Here is a 15,981-nt window from a genome sequence, read left to right as displayed (position 1 = left end):
TACAAGTAAGAAAACAAAGTCCCAACTGGTGTTAGTGGCTGGCTCAGCCTAGGTGGCCTATAACTGGTATTTCTGGGACTTGAAACAGGCCTCCAGACCTCAGGTCTCTGACACTTTTCAAGGGCAGAGCTGCTTTCAACTCTCTTTAATACAGTTCTCAATAATACACATATTCTCCAAATATACACCATTGATATAACTTAAAGGCTGGTGGTCTGAAGAAAAAGGAACCGTTAATTTAAGGTCACAAGTTATCTTCCTTTCTGCAGAAATGCAGCCTTTCTTATGGTTTGTGTGCTCCTCTCAGTCTCCAAGAGAGTAGTTTGTTAACAGGAGGAAGGAAAAACTCAGATGGTCTCAACTAAAGGGGACTCCAGTGACCATCCCTCTCTGAACTGGAGGGGGCCTATGGCTGTTTAATTGATGAAATGTTCATTCAGCACCCCTGCCCTACCAAGCCTCTAGGGGCAAGGACCCCAAAGAAACTCACAGAAAGGGAGTCCACTTCATAAGCTCCTTAGCAGGGGAAAGACCAGTGGGGACTCAGGAGGGAACACAGAGTTCTACAAAGGTCAGGAAAATCACTGTCAGACTTGTTATTTCCTTTCTCAGTACCGGAATTTGCCAGTCTGACATCACAGACCACAACAGATCCCACAGATAGAGGATGGCAAGAATTACTAGTTCTTAGTTGTTCTTATCTCTCTCATTCTATCCATTCGGCAAACACATACTACCCAGCCCTTCCACTTTCTTTATGATCTTCTACCCAGTTACTTTAAGTGAACATGTTCTAAGAATTCAAAGACTTCAAAGGAATGAAGTAACATCATAAGGCAGTCGAATCTGTGGGCACAGAAAGTAATGTGTTTGCTTTTTTTTACTGTCTTCATGTCTATTGTTCATAAGTCCAGACCACCTCACTCCCTCCCACCAGGTCCAGCCTTGGGAATAGATAATGAATTACCTATAGTCTGAAACAAGCTGAGGGTGCCTGAGCAGGTGCGTCTCCACCGCCCTTTTGTCCATCTTCAAAATCCGCTTGAGCAAGTCAAACCGCCTCACTCTGTACAGTAGCTCAGCCAAGCCCATGGCAGACAGCTTTCCTCTCTCACTTAAAATATCCAGAAGGTCCCTGACATTAAGGGGAACAACATCTGCAGCAATGTCCCGGCACAAAAAAAGAATCGTTTCCTTCTCGTCTTCATCAAGTGCCTCTTCAACCTGATAGATGACTTCAGCAGACATCCTGCGCAGTGTCTTTCCAAGGAAATGCAATAATAAAACTCCACTCCAGTCAACAAAAGGCCATGAGGCTGCTGACATCATTTCTGATGGTTTTCTTCATTTCTTTCAAAATCCCCTTTCCAATGGAGGAGTTCTGTGATTAAAAGGGAATCTTTTTAAATCCTCTTATCAAAATAACTTATGCCTAACATTCATGGTATAGGTTCTTCCTTTCTTGGTCTAACTTAGAAGATTAAACTTGTATTGTTAACCCTATAGAAAGTGATCTTCAGTAGACAAAGCAACTGATTGAAAAATCAAGACACACAAAGAAGGTAACCTACATTTTAAAGGAAATGAAACCAGAAACAAATTATCTCCCAAAAATCCCACAGGCCTTATCAGAATTTGTAAGAATGTAAAATACAGTAAGAAGAAAATCATAAATGACGAAATGGCATATGAATAACCTTGGTGGGAGGAAGAAGAAAAAGCCCAATGATGAAGAAGCTAACTGGACCGGAAAAACTGGTGTCACAGGGTTAACTCCCACTTTCAGTGACCCCAACCAGGTAAGTTTAAACAAACATGGGTCTTGATAAGAGACCTTTGGCAGGGTGTCAGAACTACTCCACCCATTTTTCCCAGTTGTCTCCTACTATAAAATCCCTCATTTACACCTATAAGTAGAAACCCTCCCTGGCATCCTCCCAAAGTCTCAGGTCATTTTCACAACTTCATCATGAATGCTCATAGGACCTCCCACTTTATCTGAACAAAGGCCTTGTCAAGCTTTGATCACTGCTTCAGACCCTGAGCCCATGGAAGTGCCAGAGGCCCCTTACTCTCAACACATTACTCAGGTCAGCAATTGTCACAAGAGTTCCTGACGGTATCAGTGGAAGGAAGGAAGTAGAACAGAAAATCTGGAGAAAAATCTTGGTCCCAGGGCTGGACTTGGGTGGGAGCAATGGGAGGTCATGCCATGGATGACTTCTTAATTTTTTTCCATTGAAACTCAACCTATTCTCTTTCAAAGTCTAAGGTGCAAATGGCAGTCACTGTCTATTCTAAAGTTTCACAGCTATATTTTATGTTAAATAAACTCTTGTGTTCTGAAAGAGTATCTTGTCTATTTCTATCAGAGAACATTAAAAAAATAATTGGAAATACAATCCAACTATAAGTTGCTAACTATTACTATGTATTTGTGTACAAGTATATTTATATTTTTTTCTTTTTCTTTTTTCTTTTTTCTTTAGGAGAGAGACAGATAGTGCAAGTGGGAGAGAGTGGCAGAAGGAGAGGGAGGGGGAGAAGGGGAAAGGGGGGAGGGAGGGAGGGAGGGGGGAGAGAGAGAGAGAGAGAGAGAGAGAGAGAGAGAGAGAGAGAGAGAATCTTAAGCAGGCTCCATGTTCAGCACACAGCCCCACATGAGGCTTAAACCCACGACCCTGGGATCATGACCTGAGCTGAAATCAAGAGTAGGATGCTCAACTGAGTGACCCACCCAGGTGCCCCACTTGCATTTTTATGTTATTTATCGAGCTATATTTAGTGAAAATAACACTGAAGGTATTTTATTTATTTATGTACAATTTCAGTCCATAATAGATTTAAAGCATCTTATAATAACAACACTAAGTACAAGAAATATTTTATATGAGAACAAGGCAGGGGGAATTAGGTTAAAAAATATTAGTTTAGAAAGTTGAGCTGGGGTGGAAGGATAGAGAATACAAAGCAAATATGCAGACCAGAAAGGCCTAAACAGTTTTTAGTAGACTGTGAATTCGTCCCTGAGTTTTCTGGCAGTCAAAGCAAAAAATGATATATGGGACATTTTTTTGTTCTTGCTGTCAAAGACAAAATACCTTCTTAGAATAAGCATAACTTTCCTAGAGATCCAGAGTCCCCCATCAATGAAAATATTGATAAGTTCTTTAGTGTCTGAAAGTAACAAAATCAAATTTACTTTAATTTTCGTTTTATTTTTCAAAAATCTAAAATATTTTGTTTTAAAGTAGACCATTTATATCTTTCACACTGGGCTTCCCACAACCAGGCTAAACAGGTGAGTTCTTAATAAAAATAGACATTTTACTTAATGCATACTTGCTAATAGGTATTCTTATGTCTATGCCAATCTCATACTCATTCATCAAAACTTCACTTAAATCTAGCCATTGTGAATGACTGAGGAAATAGAATTTACTAAACGATTGCTCAATGAAAGTGGAAAAGCTGGCACTCAGACTTTTTTTTTTAACGTTCATTTATTTTTGAGACAAAGAGAGACAGAGCACGAACGGGGGAGGGCCAGAGAGAGAGGGAGACACAGAATCTGAAACAGGCTCCAGGCTCTGAGCAGTCAGCACAGAGCCCGATGCAGGGCTTGAACTCATGGACCGCGAGATTGTGACCTGAGCTGAAGTCGGACGCTTAACCGACTGAGCCACCCAGGCGCCCCTCAGACTTTTTTTTAAATTTTTTTAGAGAGAGAGAGAGAGTGGGGGAGAGGTACAGAAGGAGGGAAAGAGAGAGAATCCAAAGCAGGCTCCATGCTCATTGCAGAGCCCAACACAAGGCTAGATTGCACAACCCTGGAATCATGACATAAGCCAAAATCAAGAGTCAGATGCTTAACCAACTGAGCTATCCAGGCACCCCTACTTTACTTTTTTTAATCTGAAAGCTTAATAACAATTTTATGTGTTTCAGAGACCCTAAATCTATATTTTATTCAGGGGCTAACAATACTTTAACATAACTTCTAGTTTCCATGAAAGGTAGTCAAGTACTTCTTTTTCTATTGACTAAAAGTCACAATTTTGTTAGTAGTTGTTATATTTTAACCTATAAAATATTCGTACACACTAGAAAATATAAAATAAGGATGAGGTCATTAAACACAAGAGGAACAAATGAGATGTTATCCAAATTCACAAGACATATCTGGGAAAAAAAAAAAAAGCCAAAGAGAACTCTAGAAATCAAATGTACAATTCCCTGTTTTTATTTTTTTTTTATTTTTTTATTTTATTTTTTTTTCAATATATGAAATTTATTGTCAAATTGGTTTCCATACAACACCCAGTGCTCATCCCAAAAGGTGCCCTCCTCAATACCCATCACCCACCCTCCCCTCCCTCCCACCCCCCACCAACCCTCAGTTTGTTCTCAGTTTTTAAGAGTCTCTTATGCTTTGGCTCTCTCCCACTCTAACCTCTTTTTTTTTTTTTTCCTTCCCCTCCCCCATGGGTTTCTGTTAAGTTTCTCAGGATCCACATAAGAGTGAAAACATATGGTATCTGTCTTTCTCTGTATGGCTTATTTCACTTAGCATCACACTCTCCGGTTCCATCCACGTTGCTACAAAGGGCCATATTTCATTCTTTCTCATTGCCACGTAGTACTCCATTGTGTATATAAACCACAATTTCTTTACCCATTCATCAGTTGATGGACATTTAGGCTCTTTCCAAAATTTGGCTATTGTTGAGAGTGCTGCTATAAACATTGGGGTACAAGTGCCCCTATGCATCAGTACTCCTGTATCCCTTGGGTCAATTCCTAGCAGCGCTATTGCTGGGTCATAGGGTAGGTCTACTTTTAATTTTCTGAGGAACCTCCACACTGTTTTCCAGAGTGGCTGCACCAGTTTGCATTCCCACCAACAGTGCAAGAGGGTTCCCGTTTCTCCACATCCTCTCCAGCATCTGTAGTCTCCTGATTTGTTCATTTTGGCCACTCTGACTGGCGTGAGGTGATATCTGAGTGTGGTTTTGATTTGTATTACAATTCCCTGTTTTTAAAAACAGTAGCCAACTTTTGGAGTTCATAGTTATCAATGATGTAATAATTTTGTAAATTGTTAACAAAATTAGATAATTGCTTTTAAAAATATTATCTGCTCAGTTTGTTCCATCCAACCATTATACCAGGACTGTTTTCTGCCAGTCACGCACACCCAGCAAGCGAACTGGCATGCTGTCTTCCCTCTGTACTAATGGAGGTAAAGTTTGGCAGCAAAATCCAAATTACTCAGTGGTAGCATCTGGCATATTCAGAAAAAATATCAAAAGGAAAACTACAGATCTCATGCTGAGTCAAGCCAACACTCAGCAAAATGCCAGTGTGTATATGTTAGGGCTAAGTGTAGCTAAACACTTAACAGTTAACAGGCAGTTAAGTGTAGCTAAAGGTGACAGGCACTTGAGAAAGGGGAGCATGGAAGGGAGACCTAGGGCTAGGGTCCAGATAATCACTACTTTGTTGGGGTTTCTTTTAAGCCCAAACCAAGAAATTAACATAAAAATTTCTCTCAGACTAAGGAAGCCTATAAGATCTTCAGAGGCAAACTCAAAACCACCCCATAAAGCTACCTTCACAACCCAGGGCATATGAGACATCCATTATGCTAGAGGCAAGTTCATGCTTAAAAATTACCATGTACAAAAATAAAAATCACCATGACAGTAGACAACACAAATAAAATTCACATCTGAAGAACCTACATCTGAAAGAATTTAAATAAGTATGAAAATAATTCCCAAAAAATGAGGAAATTTTCTGCAGTATAATAGGCCAAATGAATGGTTCTGAATCAGTGGCAATTTTGTCCCTCGGGGGACATTTGACAATGTCTTGAGACATTTTCGTCATCATTACCAGGTGGTGCTACTGGCTGTAGAAAACAGAGGTCAGGGATGCTGCTCAACATCCCCGGATGTACATTCCCCACAAAAAGGAATTATCCAACCGCAAATACCAATAGTGCTAAGATTGAGAAACTCTACATTAGATAATTGAAAAAAAACTGGCTATCATAGACACTCAAATGAATTTATAAATACAATATAAGTCCAATAAAATTTTTAAAAAAATTTCCATGGACTGTGGCAAGCTGATTTTAAATGTATGTTAAGGAGGAGAAAGTCTAAAAATAGCCAATATAAGTTTTAAGAACAACCAGTTAGAAGTTGCCTTACCAGATATCAAGGTTTTATACAAATGTAATATGGTACAGGGGATATATAATAAAGCAACCAATACACAGGTGAGGACTCAGAAATCAATCCATACACAGATGACTGAGGTGGTCCTGAAAATCAATAGAGAAAGGACATTCATATCCAGAAATGGGGCTGGGATAACTGGTTATTCAATACATATAGGGGGAAATTGAGATCCTGTCCTCATATCATTTACAAGTCAATTCCACATGTACTCAAGTCCTGGATATAAAATTCTAAATGAAAATCTATAACCTCTGATTACAAAAGGATTTTATAAGACATAAAAAGTACACATCCTTTTAAAAATGAAAAAGATTAAAAAATGATAAAGCACAGAGAAGGCAAATGCATCATATTTAATTAACAAAGAATTAGTATCCAGAATATAGAAAGCATTTCCACAGGGGCACCTAGCTGCCTCAGTCAGTAGTAGAGCATGTGGCTCTTGATCTCGGGGTTGTTGGTTCAAGCCCCACAATGGGTACAGAGATTACTTAAAATTAAAATCTTTGAGAAAGAAAGAAAGAAAGAAAGAAAGAAAGAAAGAAAGAAAGAAAGAAAGAAAGAAAGAAAGAAAGAAGGAGGGAGGATGGGCTAAATGGGTAAGGGGCATTAAGGAATCTACTCCTGAAATCATTGTTTCACTATATGCTAACTAATTTGGATGTAAATTTTAAAAAAGAAAAAAAAAGTAAAAAAGAAAGAAAGAAAGAAAGAAATCCTGCAAATCAATAAGTATAAGACAAGCAACCCAAAGGGAAAATAGGCAATAGGCACTTCCCAGAAGAAAAAACCAAATAGCCACTAACCATATGAGAAGATGCTTGAGCCATAATAGTGGTCAGCAAAATACAAATTTAAGCTACAATGAGATATTACTTCCCATCAGTTAAATGCTAGTATCTGTTACCAATTGTCACAGAAATATAAAATTGCCAACATTACTAGAAGAATCACAAATTAGTACAGCCACTTTGAAGAACAATTTGACAATATTTGGTAAAGATAAAAAATATACATTACTCTATGACATGAAAATTTAATTTCTAAGTAAATATCCCTTAAAAACTCTCAGGTATACACACTATACAGCCTGGAAAAGGAATGAACCAGAACTACATGAATCTCACAAACAAAACACAAAACAACACAACAAATATTTTTGCTGAAGCAAAAAGCAAGTTGCTAAAGCATACATACCATATGATTAATTCACATTAAGATCCTAACTGTTAAAAATAATACCATATATTGTTTAGCAATGTGTGTATGTGTGTGTGTGTAGTGAAAATATTAAAACATACATAGTAATAATAAATACTGAATTCAGAAAAGTAGTTTCCATTACAGGATGAACAGAATGTGACTAGCTAAAAATGTACAGGGGAAATGACTGAATTTGTAACGTTTTACTTTATAAGCAGAGAAATAGGTATACAGATATCAAAATAAATGTGCCTCAAACCACATTCTCTGACCACAGTACAACAAAATTAGAAAACTATAATAAGCCAAAGGGAAACCCTACACATTTTCAAAGTAAAAAATTAGTTTTTTCTCTTCCACACCCAGCCTTTACTAGTTCACAAGCACTGTATAAAGAAAATACAGGTGTAGGGGAGGAGGAAAGGGAGAAGCAAAGCATACTGTATAGAAACCAACTCACAGCATTCAAAATGCTTTTAGAGCTTCCGTGGTGTATATATAGATAAATATTAGAACAAGAAAGCCTGGAGGCATCCCAAAGTTATCCTCCAAAAGAACAGGTCAGATTTTATTTAGCATGGTTCAAAGATGGAGAAGAGGGGGTTGGGAGTGGGTGGCAGTTCGAATGAGTTCTTTAAAGTTCCATGTAAGGACAGTGCTCACGACTTGCCAGCCCCCCCCACCCCCACCGCAACTACCACTGCCTGAGCTGCCTAGCTCAGCACTCCACTCACCTCCTTAGATGTTCACTTGCAGCTGCTGAGAGACAAAGGGGGGATCCAAATCCAACTCTTTTTCTTTCTTGTTTTCAAATACCCAGTCCTCCTGATCGGTTAATATTCTGTCAGTTTGGTTTCACGCTACTGTTTTAAGCAGTTCACCTTCTCTAGCCAGACAAAACTGGCATCTGGGTATGTTTTCTAAAATTTGTAAGAAATCCCCCTTTTCTTTTTCTCCCTTTACTGGCAAATTCTAGTTTAATTCTTCTTTTCCACACCTACACAAAATCTCCACAGTGCTTCAAACTGTCCCCAATCTTCACAACCAAAGCAACTAAGACCGGTTCCAGTTTCATTTCTCACATGGAGGTCATGGGACCGTTGCCATTTAAAAAAACTAAACAAAGCTGATGTCACCAGAGTTAAAATCCACAACACTGACTAATAGAAGGGGTGGTATCAGGTTCTAGAAACAAAAAACACTCCAGGTATTTTCAGTAGAAATACATGTAATACAGGTGCTTCCAAAACTGTTGTAAGGGCTGGAGGAAATGGCTCTCGCCTGGGCTTCTGAAAAAACCTCCTCTATACCCAGAAAGATCTTGGTTCAGCCAGGGCAGTGGGGAATCAGGAGGCTGTCCCTGGGAGTGCTGGGCTCACCTGCATGGGAGTGACCCAGAAATCAGAAAGCAGCCGACCACACCACCTGCTTCCAACACCTCTAAATCTGGTGAGTGGACATGGTAACTGCTGCTGCCCAAATCCCTACCTCACCACCACCATGCTTGCCAACAGAGAAACTAACAAGAGCAGCCAGCTGTTAGGCTTTACCTCGCTTCTGTTTACAAATCTTGCCTGAATGCACCTAGTTGGCAGAACTTAGTTTACATCCCAGTTGTAAAGGAGTCTAGGAAATGCAGTTTGTAATGTTCCATCCTCTAGGCAGAGATGGGAATGGGTCCTGAGCACCAACTGACCTTAGCCACCACAGAAGGATAATCTATGAGGACATTTTTATCTTCTTTGTGGTTAAATCCTGGGCAAGGACCCCAGTGCCTGACTCATAGTAGGCACTCAATTAGTATTTGCTGAATGAATCAGTGAATAACTGGAGTCTTCACAAGTTGCTACCAGGTAATGGCCTCACTTCCTTTTCTCCCTGGACTGATCCTAGAGCACATGCTAACTCTCTCTGACCAATACCTGCAATTATCTTGCCCTTTTGCCTCCTGACCACCAGCTCTTCGGTATATGACTCGTCCTGATTTGCCAGAACTTTCCAGTTTTAGCACTAAAAGTCCTGTCTGTATCATCAGGAAACTCCTCAGTCCTGGGAAAACCAGGATAGTTGGCCACCCCAGCATCCCATCTTTGGATGGTAAGCCTCCTCCACTCATACATTTAGAGTAGCAAGTCATGCCAAGGAGAGAGGGAAAGATCACACCAAACCCTTGTGGCTTTCAACCTGACCTGGTCCTTACTGTCACTCAGCAACTACTTTTACAGGACCTTGGTCAGCTCCATCTCCACAGCTGCCTAACAGCTCTAACTTTCACCACCTACTAGTGCCATCCCTCATCAGTTGACCTTGCCATTTATCAGGAATAAGTTTCCACAACCTTCCACCTTCCCATTGTGGGGCCATCACCTGCTGCCCTTCACCTTGCCAGGGCCATCTACCCCGTACCCCCCATGCCCTCTGTCTCTGTGAGCCCCTACAAACACTCTTTCATCAACCTCTCTCTACCTCCAGCTTATAAACATGTTCAAGTCTCTCCAATATTAAAAAAAGAAATAAAACAAAAAAGACCTTAAGCCTGAGATCCCAAGGCCAACCACCCTTTCACTTTATTTCCCTTCACATAAATGGAACCTTATGAAGGAAGAGTCTGCACTCAGTGCTTCAACTCCCACAACTTCAATTCACTCCTTAGTATGCCCCTTATCTGCATCCTCCCTCCCACCATATCCCTTACATAATGACACTCTGTGCCAAGCCATACTGGAACCTGAGGCAAAAGAAAAATCAGTAATACTGACGCTGTCTCTATTTTAAATTCTGATATTTTGTTCATTGTGACTTTTTTGCATTAATGTCAATTTTTTTCAAAATATTACACTTCAAGATTTATCTTTTTTTTTAATTTTTTTAACATTTATTTATTTTTGAGACAGAGAGAGACAGAGCATGAACGGGGGAGGGTCAGAGAGAGAGGGAGACACAGAATCCGAAAGAGGCTCCAGGCTCTGAGCTGTCAGCACAGAGCCCGGTGCGGGGCTTGAACTCACGGACCGTGAGATCATGACCTGAGCTGAAGTCGGACGCTTAACTGACTGAGCCACACAGGCGCCTCAAGATTATTTATCTTGATTGCTGAGTTTGTGAGCACCCTCTTGAACGTTGTGCCTGAAGTAAGTGTCTTACTTGGCTCACTCTAGTATTCCAGTCCTGCTGACAGTGGTCTACTTCCCATTAAGCAGGGAACTTGGTGACGTCCTAGTAGCTACATCCAAAGTCACTTGGAAGCCCTCTTTTACCTGGGCACACTACTCCGTCTGATGCTGCCGATTAATCCCTCCTGGAAAGTCTTCTTTGGCTCACCTCAGACCACTATAGCTTATGCAATACCTCCCTAACCTTCTCTGACTCCTCAGTACTCTCTTTCAGCAACTTCTCCTAGCAACTATCTTTTAGCAACTATCTCTCACCCAGACTTTTCCCCTGGTCTTTCTGTTCTCCCTGCCTATGGTCTCAACCCCTCCAAATTGATCTCCTTTCAGAATGAACTTTATAACATTCATGCTTGAACTAAGTCATTTTCCTGTTTTAAACCTTCCAATGATTCCTCATCTCCCATTGCAGGTTCCAATTTTCTTTGCATTCAAGGCTCCTTGTAGTCCAGCATCTGCCTTCATCTCTTATTAACACAGACTTTGCACATTTGGCTTCAACCTAACTTCAACACAGAGTTCTTTCCCATGCCTCTATGCCTTTGCTTGGACTACCCTCTTCTACTTACATGTCTAGCAAAAACAAAACAAAACAAAACCTTTCTCAGTTTTCAGGGCCAGCTGAAGCATCTCCTACTGTGTAAAGCTTTCCTGGGAAAAGCACACACAGACTTAGCCAGTAACTTTTTTGTATTATCACAGTACTATGAACATACCTCCTTGGTATCCAGCATTAGTCCCAATAGGCGACAGTAAAGTGTGGTTAACTTAAGTCAGGCTTCTCAATCTTTCTCACAGGATGTCAATTTTGCCTCCAAACTATCTGGTATCTAAAGCACATAACATTCTCTGTAATCAGCAGCACAGCCACCAGCATAACTGGTTCCCATTATACCTCGACCTGTCCAAAGACATACTGAATATTCCATTCTTTGTAGTGCTTCTGTATCTGAAGCAAGGTCATAGCATGGCATGAAAACAAACAAACATGGTCACAGTATGAAAGCAAATGTAATTTCCCTGAAACACCACAAAACTGAACAGTGATGGAGAAAAGCCAGCTTTGCCAGCTGCAGAAAGCAGCATGCAAAGCTGGAACTTTCATGTGTCTGGAAATCCCCACTGAGATATGAACATAAAGTCCCCGAGAGAGTCACCCAGAAGATTCTGAAAGGATCAAGGAGAAGGGGTTACATGATCCTGGGCAAAAGAGAAGTAGCCATCTAATGGGAGTTCTAGAACCTAACAGAAACCCCCTTCCTCCCGTTTGTGTACAGAATCTGTAGAGGTGGGAAGTTTGTGTAACAATTCAAGCAGCTAATATAATGAACCCTCTTTCCTCCTCCACCTGAGGCATTTTAAACCTCAGAGAGCACATGAAATGCCATTTTGCACAACCCCCCCCCACACACACACAGATATTTAAAATGAAGTCTATAAATAACAGATCATTATGTGGTTCCTGATTTCTGGAATGCTACAGATACATACTCAAACATAGTCTAGATGACCATATACTGAAGCTGAGCCATAAACACTCCAAGTTGAGATGTTACTGACCACTATTATGCATTAGTAGCTAAAATTATATATTAAAACATGATTTGGCTTCACAAGCCATGTGCTTCAATTATAGCAAATTTCCCACAAACAATAGATAATCTCAATTATAAAAAGACATAAAATTAGAAGATTTTTTTAAAACATTTTTTCTTAGAAAGGGAGAGAGCCAAACCATAAGAGACTCTTAAAAACTGAGAATAAACTGAGGGTTGATGGGGGGTGGGAGGGAGGGGAGGGTGGGTCATGGGCATTGAGGAGGGCACCTATTGGTGTGAGCACTGGGTGTTGTATGGAAACCAATCTGACAATAAATTTCATGTTAAAAACTTTTTTTTCTTTTTTTAAGTAGGCTCCACACCCAACATGGGGCTTGAACCCACAATCCTAAGATCAAAAGTTGCATATTCGACAGACTGAGCCAGCCAGGTGCTCCCCTAGAAGATATTTTATGAAGTTCTTTAATGAAGTTCAGGCCCATGACTCTCAGGGAAGCTCCCACAAACGCCAACATAACATTACCACCAATCACCTCCCTGTTTTATAACAGTTGCATAGAAGCTGCAGAAAATGAGGGAATTAAAGAACCACAGAATAAGAAAGGATCTAGATAGAAGGAGATTATAAATCATCTAATCAGACACAAAAACATAAACAGAATCACCAGGGGCAATAAAAGCAAATCCTTTTACTGCAATGGCCCACTCCATCTTAACCAAAGTTAAATTTCCACAAGGGCAAACTTCTCCTACATAGCCCAAGCACCTAAGAGTATCTCCCCAAGAATACCTAAGAGTTCTGCCCAACCTGTAATTAAACTCACTGCAAATAGATATCTCCATGTTCTCTGGCCAGTGCTTTTCTGTCCCAACCTCTTTGCTCAAGCATTTGCCTCCATTTGGAAAGCTCCTCCCCTCTTCCCAGTCTCTACCTATTGAAATTCTACCCCACCTTTCAAGACTTCACTTCCATAAGCTTGTCTTGATCCCCAAATCAAGTCATCTCCTGCTGCTTAGTAGCACTGTTTTATTTATTTATTTATTTATTTATTTATTTATTTATTTATAGTCTTTATTTTTGAGAGAGAGAGCACAAGCAGGAGAGGAACAGGGAGGGAAGGAGACACAGAATCCAAAGCAGGCTCCAGGCTCTGAGCGGTCAGCACAGAGCCTGACGCAGGGCCAGAACTCACTAACTGTGAGATCATGACCTGAACCGAAGTCAGGCGCTTAACCGACTGAGCCACCCAGGCGCCCCATCGTAGCACTGTTTTTACTTTCGTCTGGCATTTATCTTATTCTAGTTGGGTACCTGTCATATGTGGTGAGGTCCTTGAGGATTGGTAGGTTCTCATTCACCTTCATTAGGCTGTGGTGAGCCCTGGCCAGGCCTGCCAAAAACAGACTGGTCATCATTACACAGCTCCAGCAGGCCTGAACATGTGTAAAGCTTACTCATCCTTTCACAATGTACAATGAAGCAAGATGGGAGCTGGTGTTGGAGCAGATATCATACTTGGAACCTGGCTGTTAGATCCAGGAAACAGATTGTGAAAGGTAGTTTTTGCAAATATAAGGGGTAACAATGCTATTGGTTAAGTAACAGTGGCTTAAATGTGATTTGTAAGAGGCTGGGTGAGCCCCTATGCAGGGCTTCCTAGGACCTGGCAGGACCTCACCTTAAACAGGCGGAATACAACATCTCTAGCCAAGATGTGTTAACAAAAGGTACATCTCCCTGTACCTTTAGCTAAAATTTTACCTTTTGCATTTATCACAATTTCTAAAACCCTAAGATTTATGTGTCAGGATTTTCATTTTTGCCAAGTCTCTAGGCAGGTCCTCTGTGTGTGGTATAATTCTCAAAGGATGGACTCAAAGATGCCTAAATTTAAAGAATTCTTTCCTCAAATAGGACATCAACAAAATTACTAATACTTTGGGGCACCTGGGTGCCTCAGTCAGCTAAGTGTCCAACTCTTGGTCTCATGGCTTCATGGGTTGGAGCCCCACGTCGGGCTCTGCACTGACAGCACGGAGCCTGCTTGGGATTCTCTCTCTCTCCTCTCTCTCTCTCTGCCCCTCCCCCACTTACACTGTCTCTGTCTCTCTCAAAATAAATAAACTTTTAAAAAATTACTAATACCTTGTATGGCTCAGATACGTACAAAGAATTAAGGCTAGGTCACAGCCCTTCTTTGCACTACTTGGAACTAAGATCTGGTCTCTGAACTCAGACTTTGCTGAATCATTAAAATTTGGAATCCTGCTTAAACTCAGTTTTGCCTGTTGGTTTTTGTTGCTGTTGCTGTTGTTGAGGAAATTGAAGCCTCAGAGTAAATTGATGAATGTAGTAAATGCCTCACACTATCATATGGCTGTTTGGTGTCTTCTTTATCACCATACAACTGCTATCAGGAAGATACACATTCCCTCTTCTCAAGGTTTTCATCAAAGGACTCAAAAGGGGGTCAAGAAACAACCAAGGTATCAGTTATGCTACAGTAAAGTAAAATGTTTAGCAAATATTCTCTGAGGCCCATCTATACAAGACTAGCTTGAATTAAAAATTCAACCTAGGGGTGCCTGGGGTGCCTCAGTTGGTCGAGAGTCCAAATCTTTTTTTTTTTTTTTAATTTATGTATTTTTGAGAGAGAGAGAGCACACAAACTGGGGAGGGGCAGAGAGAAAGAGAGAGAGAGAGAGACAGAGAATCCAAAGAAGGTTCCAGGCTCCGAGCTGTCAGCACAGACTCCGATGCAGGGCTCGAACTCACACACCATGAGATCCTGACCTGAGCTGAAGTCAGATGCTTAACCAACTGAGCCACTAGGCGCTCCAAGAACCCATCTTATGGTTTGGGAGCTTGAGCCCCACATTGGGATTCTCTCTTTCGCTCCCTCTCTCTGCTCCTCCCTTGCTTGCACTCTCTGTCTCAAAATAAATAAATAAACTTAAACAAATTCAACCTAATAGGTATATTTTCTCAGTTTATACAACAGATTCTTAGTAGCTAAAGGGACAAGGTTAGCCCATCAGGAAACAGTCGTGTTCAAAATCACAAGTTGTGCATAATACAGGAGATACAAAGCTCTTAAACTTATTTTTATAGCATTCTTTCTTTTAATTATAAAAAGCACTACTTGGATGCTATAGGAAAATCTGGAAAATGAAGAAAAGTGAAGAAGAAAACTAAAATTCCTCATTTGCTTCAGCCCCATCATTATCTCTGGTACCTGTTTCCAGCTTCTTATTTCCTACCTGGTTCCTCTTTCTACTTTCCATGGCATTCCTGTTGACAACCCAGGTGAAAAAGATAGACTCAGTAAATGCAGGTGCTCAGTAAATGCTGAATGTAGGGAATAATTAACTTATTATTTATTTTATTCAATTCTTGCAAGGAATTTGATTCATTCACCAGATAGTATCCACGCAAGATTTTCATGTGTTTATTCTTTAAAACAAATATCACTGATTTTAAAAACTATACTTTTTGAAAGTTTCAAGTCCAAAACCAAAACCAAACAAACAAAATATAGTAAGCTAAAGTGAAGATCTGAAAGAAGTTTAAAAAAAAACAACAAAAACAACAACTCAAGAACTTGACAAGTAGATAAGGAAGCTTATCAGATGATAAAAGGAAACCATTACCCTGGGGAACATTTTAAACCTTGGAGCACAGAACTACAAGAGGATTTTTCAATTATATTGAAAAACTGAAGCATATAGATATTAATGTAAATAAAATGGGTTAATTTCTCCAGTAGAAAGGTTCCATGTAGAAGACACAAACCATCTTGA

At 40.3% G+C, this 15,981-nt stretch overlaps 1 protein-coding gene across 9 annotated transcripts in view; it reads right to left on the bottom strand.

The window, feature by feature from the left end:
* The window catches only part of CFLAR (CASP8 and FADD like apoptosis regulator), a 110,944-nt gene that overhangs the window by 58,661 nt on the left and 36,302 nt on the right, over window positions 1–15,981 (bottom strand). For 6 of the 9 annotated variants that reach the window (XR_006220886.1, XR_006220885.1, XM_015540989.2 and 3 more), the window contains exon 2: window positions 968–1,381. The exons of 1 other annotated variant lie outside the window; for it this stretch is intronic. Coding sequence is in view for 6 of the 8 variants with exons in the window: in XM_015540989.2 (XP_015396475.1) it covers window positions 968–1,329 (362 nt within the window). In the remaining 2 variants the exon portion in view is untranslated. Of the gene's footprint in view, window positions 1–967; window positions 1,382–8,185; window positions 10,246–11,337; window positions 12,298–15,981 lie in introns of those variants that run through there. 2 more of the 9 variants (XM_015540991.2, XM_007090000.3) reach the window with 2 other exon arrangements.

The sequence above is a fragment of the Panthera tigris genome, chromosome C1, assembly GCF_018350195.1.
Source record: "Panthera tigris isolate Pti1 chromosome C1, P.tigris_Pti1_mat1.1, whole genome shotgun sequence".
Lineage (NCBI taxonomy): Eukaryota > Metazoa > Chordata > Mammalia > Carnivora > Felidae > Panthera > Panthera tigris.
Note: the sequence above shows the minus strand (reverse complement) of the source record. Positions and strands in the feature narration are given on the sequence as shown.